Source organism: Balaenoptera ricei, chromosome 16, assembly GCF_028023285.1.
Source record: "Balaenoptera ricei isolate mBalRic1 chromosome 16, mBalRic1.hap2, whole genome shotgun sequence".
Lineage (NCBI taxonomy): Eukaryota > Metazoa > Chordata > Mammalia > Artiodactyla > Balaenopteridae > Balaenoptera > Balaenoptera ricei.
The window spans coordinates 26,671,353-26,687,147 of NC_082654.1; the positions used below are offsets into that span (position 1 = coordinate 26,671,353).

General features: G+C 55.9%; 1 protein-coding gene across 7 annotated transcripts in view; it reads right to left on the minus strand.

Annotated features, from left to right (window-relative positions):
* Positions 1–548: 548 nt before the first annotated feature.
* SUFU (SUFU negative regulator of hedgehog signaling) overlaps positions 549–15,795 on the minus strand; it is a 110,118-nt gene continuing 94,871 nt past the window's right edge. For 6 of the 7 annotated variants that reach the window (XM_059899827.1, XM_059899826.1, XM_059899824.1 and 3 more), the window contains 3 exons: positions 15,202–15,340; positions 6,279–6,347; positions 549–3,822 (listed from right to left, as the gene is read on the minus strand). In XM_059899827.1, the coding sequence (XP_059755810.1) occupies positions 3,733–3,822; positions 6,279–6,347; positions 15,202–15,340 (298 nt within the window). In that variant the 3' untranslated portion in view covers positions 549–3,732. The other variant, XM_059899825.1, reaches the window with a different exon arrangement.

Consider the following 15,795-nt stretch of genomic DNA (forward strand, 5'->3'; position numbering starts at 1 on the left):
GATTTAACAGGAAGGGTAGGCTGGCCTCTGTGTCACCCAGTGGGCCAGTTCTGAGGCTGCCCCTCCATCCTTCCCCCAGGCCCTGGGTTAGGAGGTTGAATTTAGGTGCCTGGTGAGGGGAGTGCTGTCTCTTGCCATAGCTGGAAGGGGCGTAAGGACTCCAAAGTGGACCTGAGGAAGGCCCGCCTTCCCAAGGGAAAAGGGTTTTTTGCTGAGAGGTGGGTAGGAGAATGAAGCAGAAGAGAGGGTCTTTACCCACACACTCATCTCCCCAGACTGTGTTCCACCTCCTACCCCGCTGACCTTACAGGAATTCAAGACCAGTGAAAGAGAGCCTGTCCCTGCGAGGTCATTTCTGCATGACTGAAGAGTCACAGGCTGTGTGATCCTGCTTCCCTGGCACCGTCTCCACTCCCAACATCAGTCTTCAGGGCCTTTCCACATCCTGGCTTCTTCTAAGTGGCTGAGTCCAACCCACCCCCTCTGGCAGGGCCCCTGGCTTTCTGCTCCCCTACTCCAGGCAGCCAGAAAGGAGCACAAGACCCAGGCACTTCTGCAAATACGTTTAATGCACTTAGATTACACAGAGGAAGAGGGGGCAAGAAGGAAACGACATCTAAGTGAGTCACCCAAAAATTCTTACAAAAGTCCCAGGCTGGCTGCAGCCCCCAGGAACCGCGTCACCATTGACATTAGAAACTAATATAAAATTTTACAAAAGTCTGCTCATTGCAGCATTCAGGTACTTGTACAAAAGGAGGGCTCTTTCTACAGGGCTCCTGACTTACAACAGGGACCCAGGTACCTCACCTGGCACAGGGACCTAGAAGCCAGAGAGGAAAGACAACCAGATAAAAAAATACAGTCAAGGGAATTCTCTCCTGGTCTGCCCCATAGGGGCCGACCTTCAGGTTTTTCCCCTGCTCTCAACTCAAAACCCAGTCTCAAGACCCTGTGTTTATTTTTTAAAACATGCTAGCCCTTTAGACTCTCCCCAAGGCTTCCCAGCCCCTGCCCTGAAGCCTCACCTTGGGAAGAGAAGGGCAGGAAGAGGCACCAGCTCCTCAGCCAGACCTGAGACCTTGCATGAGCCTCTCCAGCCCCACAGAATGGCAGCTGGGTCTGTGGTCCTCCTGCAGCCCACACTGCACCTGAGGAGCCGTGGGCGTCTGCCTCGTGTAGCTGGCAAACAGCATGGGGGAGCCCCTTCTTCTCAGAAGCTTCAGCCACGGGGACCTGGAGGGATGGGGTAGGATGGGGCAAGTTTCGAGGAAGCCTGTGGAAGAGGCAGATTTAGGGAGGGAGGCTTCTTACCTCCCCAACTTACTATGAGGTCAGGGCTCCCAAAGAGCTACAGGGAGAGAAAGAAGGGGTCCATCTAGTGAGCGCCCATCATATGCCAAGTGCTGTGCTGGGCATGCCCCATGGTCAGCCTCGCTTCGTCCCCAGGGAGGGTCCCCTCTCACCAGCCAGAAGCTCAGTGGAGGGCCCCCTTGCTGAGAAACCTCTGGAAGGCACCACCGCCTAAGGGAAAGGAGGTCTGGGCAGAGATGGCGAATGTTCCACCACTCCCCCAGAGCCCATGCACTGTAGGGAAAGGAGAAGGAGGCTGGTTCTGGCCGAACTGTGGAGGTTCCCCACACTGACGGGGCAGGAAGGGGCCACAGGCTTCACAGGCCCATCGTCTCAGAGCTCCCCTGCTTCCCTTCTGCCTCCCACACTGACAACAAAACCTAGCTCAGAAAATACCCCCTCCCCCCAAGCCAAACCAGGCAGGTAGAGGCAGGTCCCCAGAAAGAAAGAATCTGTGGAGAGGCAGGTCAGGATGGCAAGCAGGGAGGCAAGCCGATGGCACCTCTTTGGCCATGAAATGTCTGAAGACAAGAGCTTTAAAGGCAGGGATGCTGTGGTGGGTGAAGGCCAGGAAACGTCCTTCTGGAAAAGTCCTCAGAACAGAAGGCACAGCTGCTGCCAACATCAGGTCCAGAGGGGCTTCCATCTTCGGCGCTTGTGTGTTGGGGGCGGCGTCTCTCCCAAGTGCCAGGCCGATCCGCCGTGAAGCGCTGAGTTTGATGGGGTTAACCAGGCAGCCCTGCTGGTGTATGCAGAGAAGGAACCAGACCCGAGGGGCCCCTCGGAAGTCCAACAGCCTGGCCACTACCCTCACGGCCCCTGGAGGCAGCTCTTTGGCTAGATTGCTCATCAGAGGCGTCCTGCACCCCGTGGACCTCCCTGGCACTCTCGGTGGTGCCTGTGTGTGTGGCGGCCGCAGACAGGGACAGGGCATGGGCCTGTGTGGTCTGTGACAGACAAAAGGACTTTGCTTTGGAAAGGCCTGAAGGGTGATCTCGGAATAGCCGTCCCTGGAGTTGGGGGTAAGAGGGCACGAAAGGGGCTTGCTGATTCCAGGTCAAAAGTGGGAGACAACCCAAGAAGAACCCCAAAACCACGGGCCAGAGATAGGTTGGCTATGAGATAGGAAGACCATGAGATCTGCAATACTGGGGTGAGGGACCAAGGACCGCGAGAGGCCAGGATGCAGGAAAGGAGACAGGACAAGGGGTAGAGAATGAAGGATGAGAAATGAATGGATGCAGGGAGGACGGGAGCACGGGAGAGTGCAGCGTTTGCAAAACCAAAGTGAAAGACATGTTGAGAGGTTGATTTTTCTGTTTTTAATAAGCCAGAGTCCTGCAGCCTGGAGGTTGGGAGGCCCGGGGGATGAGGAAATGGGATGGGAGTGGCAGAGAGCTGGAGACCCAGGCCCTGAGTGGCAGGTGGGGATGGTCTGTGAAGCGCTGGGCTTCGCCCTCTCTCAGGCACGCCTGGTTGGGAGGAAAACGCCTGGAAGGTGAGGCTGCAGTCACCAAGTCTCGGAGATCCTGATGATCCTTGAACTTTGTGGGGACCCAGTCCAGCTGGGAACCAGCAGCAGCCCTTCCTGGCCCCAGCTAAACTGGGCTCAAGGCTGCATGGGGGAGTGCCTCGGCTCCACCAGGCCCAGCTGGGAAGAAAAGCCTCTCTGCGAAGCTGGCTCCTTCAGGGCCCCGGACTGGCAGGCGAACACTGGCACCTTCTCTGGTGGCAGCTCAGGGGGAGACGGCCCCAGGCCCTTGTCTGAGAGAATGAGAAAGTTCATCTGGAAATAAAGTTCTGTTTAAAAAACATTATATAGATGGCTTCTGGACATCTTTGAGGAGCAATAAAATACCATCCGGTTTCTACAAAATAAAATAAGGAGGAAGAAAACCAAACACGATCGAAGGAATCGTTCCACGGCCAGAGGAGCTTGACTAACAAAGCCTCCCCAGAGTTGAGCTGGGCCGTACAGGCGGCCACTCCGCCTCCCTCCTGCTGGGCTGTGTGGCAGAGGGTAGGTGAGAACGAGGCCTGTCTCCACCTAGGAGCACATCAGAGGTCCGGAGGCAAATCTCAAAACGGAACCTGTGGCAGTGGCAGGAGGGGAAGGTTGGCATTTGCCCAACTGTGGCCCACTGGGGCCAGGGCCTGGTCACATGGCTTGGCCGGCAGCGGGGGGAGGCCCCCGAGCTGCAGGTGAGGGGGGGCCTGCGGCCTGTGCGTGGCATCCCAGCGGGCTACGGGCGCAGTGGCTGCGTGGTCATCCTCACACTTGTCCTTTTATTTGTGGGAGTCTCATTTACGCAGTTGTTACACTGGAGTCACCGGGGAGCAGCTGGGCTCTCCCTTGGCCCCTGCAGGGCCCAGCCCAGGCTAGTGCAGCGGACTGTCAAAGACCACGTCGGGTAGGATGGAGACTTTGAGCTTCTTTTCGGGCCAGCTGTACTCTTTGGGAAGTTTGAACTGCGGAGGGAGAACAAGCACAGAGCCAGAGTATACACGGTTAGCAGAACCCACTGCCTTCTTCCCACGCTGCCTAGAGAGAGGCCAGGACCCTCACCAAGGCCCTGTCCCCTGGGTGCTGGGGGCAAGACAGGCCACTGGTTGCCTGGCTTCAGTCACCAATGCTAGACCCAGGTGGGCAGCTGGGGTCAAGCTGCTGGAGTTCACTGACCCCTCCTTTCCCCTTGCCCTGCCAATAATTAACTGGGGTTGGAGGAGGCTTGTTTTCTAACTCTTTCTTGACTGTGCTGACCTCCCTCCAGCTCACTTCCTTGGTTCTGCCTCAAGCATGTAAGGAATCTGCTCCCTGAGGCCCAGGGGCTAGAGGATGGGGGGCAGGGGAGGGTGCAGACGCTACAGGGAAGTGGCTTGAGGTCTGGAACTCTGCGGTCCTGTCCCTGCCATGGCTTCTTTCTGAGGCTGGTGGGGAAGAACACTGGAACTGGCCCTCTGTAGCCTTTGCCAAAGGGTCCCCAGGGAAGGAGGCCCTGGCTCGGCCTCGGTGGGTGCCGAGAAGCAGGGGTAGTGTGGCTTAAGGTGACTTCTTGGGCCTGGTTCATTCTCGAGAGGAGTAAACCCCCATCCTGCTCCCCCTTGTTCATTCTCACCTGCTTCCCAGAGTTACCAGCCTGAGAGAGGTGCCAGCAGTGGCCAAGGAGAGCCCAAGGTCTTCCTACCCGACTCCCCGGAATCACTGATTTGCCTACAGTTGTGTTTCTCAAGCTTCTGGTGGGGGTAGGGGAAGAGGCTGACCTATCTTATTCCTTCTGTATGCTAGGACCCTGCATGGGTCCTATGGTGCTCATAGATGCTCCCCAATTTAGGAGCAGGGTCTGCCTTTTATGACTCCTGCTGCCCCGGGGCCAGGCAAGAAGACAGGCCAGTCTGGGAAGGAGGGAAGAGCAGGGCCTTCAGCCTGCCTAGAGCTGGTGCTGGCAGTGGATGGGCCTGACACTTCCTGGCTGGCTCCCTCTCCCTCCCTCTGATGGGGGACTGTCCAGGCCAGGACCAAAGTGGAGAGTAGGGCAGGGTGTGGGGACAGCCTCTGGACAGGAAAGAAAAAAAAAGTCATTTTTAGTGACCTACTTTCCTAAGCTCCTCCTGGCTCCCGTCCCTCCTGCCTGGACTACCCCCCTTCCACCTCCTGAGCACCCGAGCTGAAAGCAGCAGTCTGGCATGGTGCCATCCCTGTGCGACATGGCCTCTCCGGAAGCACTTCTGGGCAGCTGGCTCTGGTCTGACTGAATGGGAGCCAGGCTTCAGGGACCGGTGACTTGCGGGGGTTGACTGGCTGGCACAGACTGGGTACTTGGTGACTTTTGAATGTATAAATGAGTTAATTTATCAAGCCACATCCCAGAGGAGAGAGAAGACACTATCCCATTGGGGGTGACCTCAGGCTCTGAGGAGTTCCTGTTCACCCGGAGACCTGGACGGGCCAGTCCTGCCCTGTGCACTGTCCTCCGCCCCGTGGACATCTGTCGGAGGCCTCCGTGTCCTGGCTGACTCGGCCCTGGAAGCCCCGGCAACTGGAAGCTCCAGCCCTGGCTGAAAGCTGGCTCCTGCCTGGCTTCGCTCTAGCTTGGAAGCCTGGCCCCTGGCAGGTGAAGGAGCTCTCCCCCAAACACACTTCCTGGCACAAAGGGCGAAGGAAGGGTCTGTCTCTGCCCCGGGGCAGGGGAGGGCCCAGAAGAGCAGGAGGACAGCCAGCTTGCTAATGTTCCATTAACCTATCGGGCAGGGCACTAAGGCCAGGAAGGCTCAACCCGCTGGGGTGCTGCTTGGTAGGAGGCCGGGGGAGGGGAAGGGACTTTCCAGGATGAGGTAAGTCCCCACAAATGAGGATGCCGGGAACAAGGAAGAAAAACAAAGGGGATTATGGGCTCCATTCCTATACCCAAGCAGAACAGCCAGGGAAAGCACAGGCCCCCACCTGGCCTGCCAGCTCGGCTAGGGCTGGAAGAAGTGGACCAGAGGGGAGAGCTCATGGCCAGTGAAGGGAGGAAGGAGAGTGGCTCCTGGGTGGCCTGAGGCAAGCGCAGGAGTCCCTCGCTGCCCACCAGAACTCTCCCGTGGAACGTTCTCTGGCAGCAGGCGTGGGCTTTCTGTTCAGAACCTGCCAGGGAACAGCAGGGGCTGAGGAGAACTCTGTGCTCCTCAATGAGGAGCCTGAAGGCCCTGGCTGCCTCTTCAAGGAGGTTCTCAGGAGTTGGCAATTCAGACAGTTTGCTGGGTGTCCTTACAAGGGCTGGCAGTGGGGTAGGGGGTGGTTCAGGGAAGAGAAATAAAGCCATTTAACATCTCCTTTCCAGCCTATCTCCACACGTCTCACACACACACACACACACACACAAACACACACACACAGAGGCTCCTGCAGACTGGAACCTGCCGTCAGAGAGAATCAAACAGCTTACTTCCTCTGGAGAAGTCAAATCTTCCAAGTCCTCCAACATTTTCTCTACAAACTCTTCAGTCAACAGAATCTGGGAAGAAGGCACAAGACAGGCTTTTATTATTTTTTAAAAATATATAGTCTTTTTGCTAACTGCCAAGCTGTGGACCTTTCTTCGGGCCATTAAGGAGCTATGAGGCCACTGTGATGTGTTCTAGGGACACAGGGAAGGGCTTGAGGCCTATCCCCGACTGTCACCCACACCCCGCCCCCAACTCCCACCACCACCTGCCTACCACATCAGAGGGACTGGGGCAGAGGAGGAAGGACATCAGAGGACAATGGGGAGCAGGGGGGGACATCTGCAGAGATGGTGGCGCTGGTCCCAGAAGGGACATGAGAACGGGTTGGGAGGAACCCCTATTTTGGCAGTTCGGGCTTCCTGCGCGCTGCAGTATGGTAGAGGGGAGACAGAAGAGCCGAGGGGCAGAGAAGAGAGATTCCAACATCGTCCTTGCCCAACCAGGTTCACTTGGTAGGACAGAAGGAATCTGTCTGGATTTGGAACACAAGCCTCATCTGGAATCTGGAAATGCACCGGAAGGTACATCCAAGAACGTCTGAGCTGCAGAATTTGGAGACTGTACACCAACCTCTCTCATTTTACAGAAGGGAAAGGGACTCCTTAACTCCCATTTTCATCCGTGGCCCTCCACTTCCCCTCAGACTGGAAGCTCCCAAACCCCTGCCCTGCTGGCCCCATTCAGCCACTGAGTTCTTCAAGCTTTCCTTTAAGAAACCTCTTCTCCAGGGCATCTCCCAGCTATGCCACTTTGCTGCTCTAGTCTGGTGTCTTGTGGCTTCACGCTTTGACGTAGAGGACAGCCTGGTCCCACTATGCGGCAGGCACAACCATCACCCTCACCCCCTAAAGCAGTTTTCACAGTTAGCCACAAGGTTCAAGGGTACCCAGGGCTTCCTCAGCCTGGTGGGCCGTCTTCTCAACTGGCTCCTCTGCCCAGCCTGACCCCTTCCTCTACCCCTCTCCTCCCCGTGCCGGTCAACGGGGCCCCCTGACCTCTGCAGCAGACCCTTCTGTCCCCCCGGGCTGTGGCTCTCCCCGCCTCGTTCTGCCTTCTCTAGCAGCCTGTGAACGCCCGGGGTGGGGGTGGGGGGACAGAGGAAGAGAACAATGAACTGAAGACCAAGGTGAGGGGCTCCTCTGACGAAAAGTCCCCTGTGACAAGGAGGAGGATCCAGGACTTGAGAAAATACCCATCAGGTTTCCCCTGGGAGTTGTCCACTCTGATGAGAACATAAGTTTCAACATTTGGAATAAAGTCAGCTTGTGAGATCAAGTGAAATGGCAGAGAAAGGAAGGCGAGCAACCAGGATCACTGGGCACCTCACAGGACGGAGGGCTCCGAAGGAAGGATGTTGATGGGCTGGAGGTGTGAGCAAGGAATGAGAAAACTACCCCAAGTGAACGGGTAAAAAAACACCACCACATCAGGCACCGTGCTAACCGCTCATATATCTTATCGCCCTCCAGATGAGGAAACTGAGACACAGATAGGTTATGTGATTTGCCCAATGTCACGTGGTTTGTGAGCAGCTGAGACAAGATCAGGTCCTGGTCTTGTCTGGACTCTAACGTTAGTGCCCAGAGCACAGCTTCCAAATCCTGAGGTCTTACCCTCACAACATTTCCTCATTTATTGATCCTTCCACTCGTCTGCCCATCCAACTACTTGATTCCGTAAGCATTCCCTGGGTGCCTCTGCTAGGCCTGGCCCTGGGTGGAGCCTCAGGGACACAAGCATGAAGGCAGTCCATTCCCCACCTGGACAAGCACCTTCCCGTGCTTGACAGGGAGCCAAAGGTCATCTCCTTCTCAGGCTGCAAGCCCACAGTCAGGGACAAAACAGCTCCAACCACTGGCCCACAACTCCTCACCAAAGTTTCTGTTTGAGGAGCTCAGGCTTCAAGTGGAGACAGAGACAAGGTTTAGACAGGCAAAGCCGGTCCAGGGAAATGCCCACCTGAGGTGCCCCCTCCCACCTCCCTCCTGGTTCCCCAAGGCGGGACTGGCTGACTCCTCTCACAGACCACCGTGACCCCTTCCCAATCCCACCCTGATCCTCCTCCTCCCACAGCTGGAGCCCTTGCTCCTCCTGCTCTTATCCCAGGGCTCTCCCTCCCCACTACCCCCCCAAAGCCCAGAGTCTCTCTACCAGTTATCACCAGTCTGCTTGAGTAGTACAAAAGTCACATTCACATTTTTGGCATTTCCGGGGCCTGCTGCCATCTCTGCAAATGCTAGCACAAACACAAGCATACCTAAAACCCAATTATATTACAATGGCTCCAGTCCGGGCTAGGCTGAACTGATTTCTAACCCACAAATACTTTGGAGGGAGAACATTTCTGCCAGAGAGGTAAATAGGCCTGGGACTGTAGCTAGTGCTGGGGGTGAGATGGGATTGGGGGAGGGTTCACAGGGACGGTGACCATGCAGAGAGACTCCAAACAGCTGTAGAAATGGTAAAGGTAAACCCACCAACACTGAGTTCAGTCCTAAGCCAGTTCCTCTGACAAAGGTCTGGAACTGGTGGTGGAGAGAGGGTGGGTTATGGTGGCTTTTGGTAGACCAGCTACCAAGTGTGTACAATCTGTGTGTGGACTCATTTTATACTCAGCTGGGAGAGGGGATGGTAAGACCGAAAAAGGGGACAAACCCTAGTCACTCCTCAATTTTCACTTTTGGTGGTTTGTTGGTTCCTGCTGGAAACTTCACATTTTAAAAGAATTAAACGGGTAAAATTATACATGAGATCTGCATGATATTAAGGGTGACATTCCCTGCAAAGAAACACGACAGACTGTCATAGCTCCAGGCACCTAATTTAATTTCCTTTGGGAGTTAAACCTTAGAAGCTTGGATTGAACAAACAGGCCCTGTTCTTTGTATATTTCAGACCTGGAGCTGAGAATGTTAACAGATCTTATCAACAGGACACTGGAGATAGACAGCTATGATGGAGCAGCTCCTGGGCGCTCTCACGAGGAACAGACTCGCCGTTGTGATGCAACTGTGGGAAAAGCCTGTGCAATTCTGGGGCTTCGGGCTCTTGAAGCTCCCTGGGTCCCCATGGAGCTGCCTGGCTCTGCCACAAATAATAACAGGAAAGGCTATGATAATGACAGCGGTAATGATAATACTGCCAACAGCAGAAGCAGCGCCTCCCCCGTGTGCCAGGCACTGGGCCAAGTGCTTGACCGGTATCATCTCACTGAATCCTTAGGGCAGTCCTGCAAGGGAGGTAACCATCATTCCCATTGTGCAGATGAGTGGGCATCAAGAGGAGACAAGTCTGGACTTTAGAAGAACAGTGATCTGACCTCATGGTGGTAGAAGAAGCTCTTTTCCTGTCTGGGGAAAGTACCCCAATTCAAGAAGCCTTGTATGCTCAGAGCTGACTCCTCTCTCTCCTCTGATGGGGGAGGTGGAGGTGACTTTGGCTTCAACCAATGGCCTGGAAAACCAGCGACACATCTCCCGGCCACCTGCTCAGCTCAAGAGGGCTGGAACCCTGGGCGTCACAGACATGCAGCTGCTCAAAACCAGGTTGGCCAACTGGAAAGGAAGGCAAACCATGCCCCAATACAGTTTCCAAGTGCGGACAGCAGGTCAAATTTCCAGGTCAGCTTGGTAAATGTGTACATAAGACGACAGTTACATTAGTCCAGAAAATAGCAGTAGAAATAATACTAATAATGAAAATAGCACTCATCGATGATAGTACTCACCAAGAGCTGGGCATAAATGCTTATGTTTGTGCACAAGCAACCCTTGGAGGGAGAAGACTCTCTAGTGAGAAGGGAAAGCCCCCCAAGCAATCTGAGCAGCAAACTCCCCTAGAAGGATTTTGAAAACACAGAGATACCAGGCCCCATCCAGACCTTCTGAATTCAGACCTTCTGAAGCTGAATAGCTCAGGCAAGGCCAAGGCATCTGCATTTTTAAAAGGCAACACCTCCCTCCAGGAGATCATGGTGGCGGGAGTGCTGGGGAAATATACTCACAGGGGAAGTGGGTTTGGGCACAGGTTTAACCAATACAGATGAGTTAGTGGCTGCAGCTCTACCACCAGCTCTAACTGGTGGAGCTGGGAGGGGAGCAGTGGCTCCCTGCCCCCCACTCCCAACCTCCACCTTTGATGAGGCTTGGAACACAGGCCAGCAGCTTACTCCAAGGTGCTCACACCCAGTGCCTTAGGCCAGCCTGGCTGGTTGGTGAAGACGGAGGATTGTCAACAATCTCCCAATTCCCCAGGCCCCAGCAAGTTCCAGAAGGAACCTGAAAAGTGATCTTTCATCAATGCCTGCTCTGGGCAGGCCTGGCTATGGGACAGGCAGGGGCCCCGCTGCTGTAGATCTGATTCAAATGTCTGCGGTCAATGATATTTCTGAGTCTGCAAACAGCACTGACAAAGCCCACTCCTTCCCCTTAGTATGACAATCCACACTTTGTCTGGGGCCTTGTTTGCTCTTCGTGTTGACACGTTGTTCTTGCTTCCCAACAAGTTTGGCTTTCTTTTTCCTTCCCTTTCCTTCTCTCAGGGAAGGAGATGTGCTGTTTATGGGGCAGAGCCTGCCATGGAGCTGCTCTGGCGCCCACAATGGCAGCGGGGAACACAGGACCAGGAAGCAGGCCAGTCTGCGTCCCCCCAACCCCGACCGGCCAGACAGAAGTGAGAAAACAGCCCAGAGGACCCCCGCCCCCCAAGCTCGGGGGCAGAGGTGTGTGTGGCAGCTACCACTGCAGTGGTGGCACAGGGAGGCCACCTTCATTTCCTGTCCTTGCTGGGTGGTGAGGAGTTGGCTGAGGTGGCCAGGAGCGGGCTCAGACTCCCCCTGCTCTGGCTGTCTGCTGCGGAGGGCAGAGCGGGCCGCCACAGCCCTCGCCCGAAAGGGAGGCTGCTGTACTTCCCTAGGCACAGTGCTGGCATTTAAACCCTAATGGCTGTACCCTGGACACTGAGGTCCCCGTGACAGCCCAAGCAAAGGTCTCCAGGGGGGACCAGGTCGTGGCCAGGTTCACCAGTGGAAGGAGAAAGAGCAGAGGCACAGAAGAGGAGCTGCCCAGGGCCTGGGCCAGGGATCGCCAAGTGTCTTCCACACAACATCCAAATGGGTACATGGGGACAGGAGAAGGCAGCGGCTTGTCCAGAGGACAGTGGTGAGTCAGCCGCTGGGCTAGGAGGAGAGCCCAGCAGTGACTCCCCAAACCTGGCCTGGAGAAGCGAAGCCCACTTGAACAGCTGCTGGGTGTCTTCTCCCAAGCCCTGGGCCTCCCATCAGGGCTGGTAGGGAATGGCTGGGAACGGGGGGCCACCTGGGTGAGCTGTCAGACACCACACAGCTGAGAAAGCATTGCAGGGCTTAAAAAAATATTCTCATATTTGGTGATGTGACCCCTGTGTGACCTCTGGGGCCGACTTCTCCCCCTTCAGATCAACCTTGGCTGGGGACGGATGAACGACTCAGCTCTGGGCCAGGCTCCCACTCAGAGGCTAACAGCCCGGTGTTGACAGACTCAAGGGAGAGAGGCTTGTTAAAGCCACTGGGATGAGGAATGCTGGGGGAAGGCGTGCAGGAGAGGACGTTGGCAGGCCTCCCCCTGGTCTGAAGACTGTCCTGTACAACCCTGGAGTTGGTGGACAGCCTCTACCATCTCAGAAAAGATAAAAACAGCAAATGGTAGGGCAAATGGAGGAGTCCGGTGTCAACCTATAGAAACTGAAGAGCCTAAGGAACTGGAGGATTCCTGCCTCTCCAGCTCCTCCAGGAAGCAAGGAGTGTCCACTGTGCTTACTCTGGGGTTGCAGACAGCCCTGCATTTCCGTGCCGGGGCCTTGACGTTCCTGGGGCTGGAGAGATGGGGCAAGGAGGAGCCTGGAGGGAAGGTGCAGGCCCAGGAGCAGGTGGGTGTGGAGGCCTGTCTGGGGCCACTCCACAAGCTCCGGAAAGGGCCCAGATTCCCTCACTTGCTGCCTTTTTCTCTCAGGCTCTCCTTTGTCTCTCTTCTCCCATGTGGGGTGTCTCTGCCATGCCACTTCCCCAAGAGATAACAGGCCTGGGCTGGAGGCCAGAACAAGGTGCCAAGGCTGGGAGTGAGGGCTTCCAAGGCTGTTGAAGGCTGATGCAAGAAAGTCATCCTAGCCCCTCCCAACTCCTCTGGGACCAACAGGGAGTGTTCAAGCAGCAGCCAAGAGAACAGAAGTCTGGGTCTCTTCAGTCCTGGGGCTGCTGCATCCAGTTCCTTCCTGATGCTCTGCCCCCAGCAGGCCTGGCCACACAGGGGTCAGGGAGACACCCTGGATCCTGGAAGCATGAGTGAGAGATTCCTGTAGGAGGTGAGGGCAGGCCTCTGTCGGGGTCTCCCTCCAGAGGAGCCTGGGGTCCCTGCTGGCCCAGTGGAGTGGGCCCTCACTGGTGACTATGAGCCTGACCCCAGGCCTCCAGGAGGTCCTCAGACTCCCGGGGAGACAGGCAGCCCCAGAGGGAGACTCAGAGGCCCACAAGTAATTACAAGCCCAGGTTCCCACAAGCTAGGGAGCTGCCTGTGACCACAGTGGCAAGACCCTAAAGAGGAAGGCGGGCTGCCAGTCAGATGCAGAAAGTGCTGACTGCTTTGGGGGCGGGGTGGAGAGGAGGGCTGGTGTGGATGTTGGCTTCACAGCTGAGGACCGGCTGGCCTGGGGGCAGGGGCAGCGGGTTTCCCAGGGCTCCCTGGAAAGGGCCTTGAGAAACCCCTTGGTGAGTTAGGGTGCGTGCCTGGGGAGCGGGCCCCAGCCAGCCTTCCCGGGAGCTCCCCTGTGAGCTGGCCCCTGTGGTGGACCACACTAATGAGCCCATAACACAGGCCTTTGATTAAGCAGCTCCCAGCACAGCAACTTTATTGAAACATGCCGAGGCCAGCGGCTGGTTCCCACAGCTCCCGTTCCCGGGGCAACGGCGCCTGGGAGGGGACCATGTGCTGGGAGTCAGCAGGGCGAGTGCTCAAGCTCACTGAGGGGCTGCCAGGGAGGCGAGGGGGAACAGGGCTGGAAGGGAACACCAGTAGCCGGAGGATCAGGGGCTTGGGAATCAGGGTTGGGCCCAGACCTTCGTGGGGACTGGGGGGCAACATGACATCTGCCGAGTGCTCTGGAGGCCCAGGTCCCCAGGTTGCTGAGAACTGGAGATGCTGACTCCCCCCCCCATCCCCGCTGCGGGCAGGAAGATGTTCCAAGGGGGATGGCGGGGCTCCAAGGACAGGTTCAGAGTTGAGCATGTGAAAGGCAACTGGGTGAAATTTCTTCTTGAGTTTGGGGAGACTCTAGTTCCTACTTTTCCAAGAAAATGTGCTTAACCTTCAATACACAAAAGTGCTATCTGAGGACACTTCTGCTGAGACCTGTCAACACACTGTCACCTGCTAGGAATGATGACCTGTGACCTCTCAGTGGCTGGGGTCTCCTACTCGGTCCCTCGTTCCCCACTCCTTCCCAGCTCTGCCCAGGCAGAAGGCCTACCCCCTCCCTGCTCTCCACAGAGGCAGCCCGGTGCCCTGGGACACGATGGGGCTGGGGGAGGACCTTTCCACTTGTGCTGGGCTAATTTCAAATGTTATACTTCAGAGCTTTTGCTACAGCAACTACCAACACCACATGGACAGAAATCTAATGTTACCAAGTGGGACTTTTAAAATGTATTTATAACTTTATGGTTCAAAGTAATTTTGTTATGAAACAACGTAATAACAACAGTGGAAAAAGGCAAGATAATTTATGGAACACAATATCCCTAAAGCACCGGCTTCCATTTCTACCTCAGCTTAGTCTGGGAGTGTGGTTGGTGTCCTTTGTTTGCCGTTTGTTTTAATTAAGGGTTAGTATTTTGGTGGGGAGGGCGAGGGAGGAGCTGGCCTGAGGAAGAGACACAGACACTCAAAGACTAAAAACATGCCTACATTAATGCTATACACACTTCACAGACCCCCACAGACCAGGCTAACCCCACAGAACCGGCAAAATTCTCTTCCCCTTTACGGTAATCCCTCCACCCACCCGCACCCTCCACCATACACCACAAACAAGGCAGAGTCACCTGTTAGATCAGGGTCAGATTCCCTTTCTGAGAGAGGTAAGGTAGAGTGTTCCTCCTCCCATGCCCCCAACAAACAAACAAAAAAGGATGTTGTTCCTCTAATACATCCGGGAGTGGGAGTCAGGGTTGGGTCGAGTACCCGAGAGACCTGGACGGGGCAGGGGCTGGAAGGAGGCCTGTGGCTCTCAGGCCCCAGCACCCAGCTTGGCAATGGCTTGAAGCTGTGCTCCAGCCAGAAGAGCAAAGGAGGGACAAAGTACTCCGGAAAAGCCAGCAGGTTTCTGCACAGAGAAGCTGGGTGTCCATCAGGAAGAACAGGAGAACCATTAGATGGGGCAGGCTCTGTGTGCCAAGGCCTGCCCATCTCAGCCCAGCGCCCGGTCCAGGTCCAGATGCCCACTTTCTAGGAATTCTGGTGGGCTTTCCATATAGCACGAGAGTGGCTTCCACACTTCCTCCCATCCTGCTTCACCCTCCCGCTTCCTGTTCTTTGGTTTACCCAGTGTGCAGAAAGTCTCACATCCCTCAAACCTGAATTTCCGTGGCAAACAGAATTATCAACGGCCAGGGCCTGGAGAGTTATCGCTCCTGTCTCGGGGTACAGGGGAGAGGCCAGGAAGTGCTTCTGGAGCTGGTGGGCTAGGCAGCAGCATCCACACTCCACACGGCATCTCACAACCAGCCCCTCAGGAAGAGGAGCCGCCAAGAGCTGCCACGGGAGGACTGCGAGGGGGCGGGCACAGGAAGAACCCATGGAAAGGAGGGAGGGAGAAGAAAAGGAGCCTTCTCACTTGTAACCAGGGTCCATGAGCTGCATAAGGGTGCTCTTCGGTGGCAAAGGCGCCTTCTACTCCCGTGGAGACAAAGGTGATGGCCATGTCACCTGTGATACTTTTATATGTAAAGTGCCGTCCGTGCAGGAGCCTGCCCCTGGGGGTGGGAACATGAGACAGTGAGAGCAGGCCTGGCCAAGCTCAGGGACTGTGGAGGCTACACTCCCCGGGACGGGCTGTCTGGCAAATGCCCTCCTGACCGACCATCTGCCCACTAACAGGGGCCTGGAACTAAACACGTTCATCTCAACACCTCCCAAAAGAAGCCTCTTACGAGTTCTCTACTGTTATCCTTCCAAAGTGCTCAAGGCTAGCAGATACTAGAGCAGCATTCAAAGGGCCTGAAAGGGGATGGGAGTCCACCTCCTTCGTGTCCTGGTGAGGAGATTGAGGCCAGAGAGGCCAGTTAGTAATGTGCCCAAGGTCAGGCCCAGAGCTAAAAGGTGGATCGTGCCCCACCTTTGTTTGGAGGGTCTGGGTGAAGGAGCACCTAAACGAATTTCTCACACCCTGGGATGATGGCTTAGTGCCCTCACAGCACAATCCTGTGTC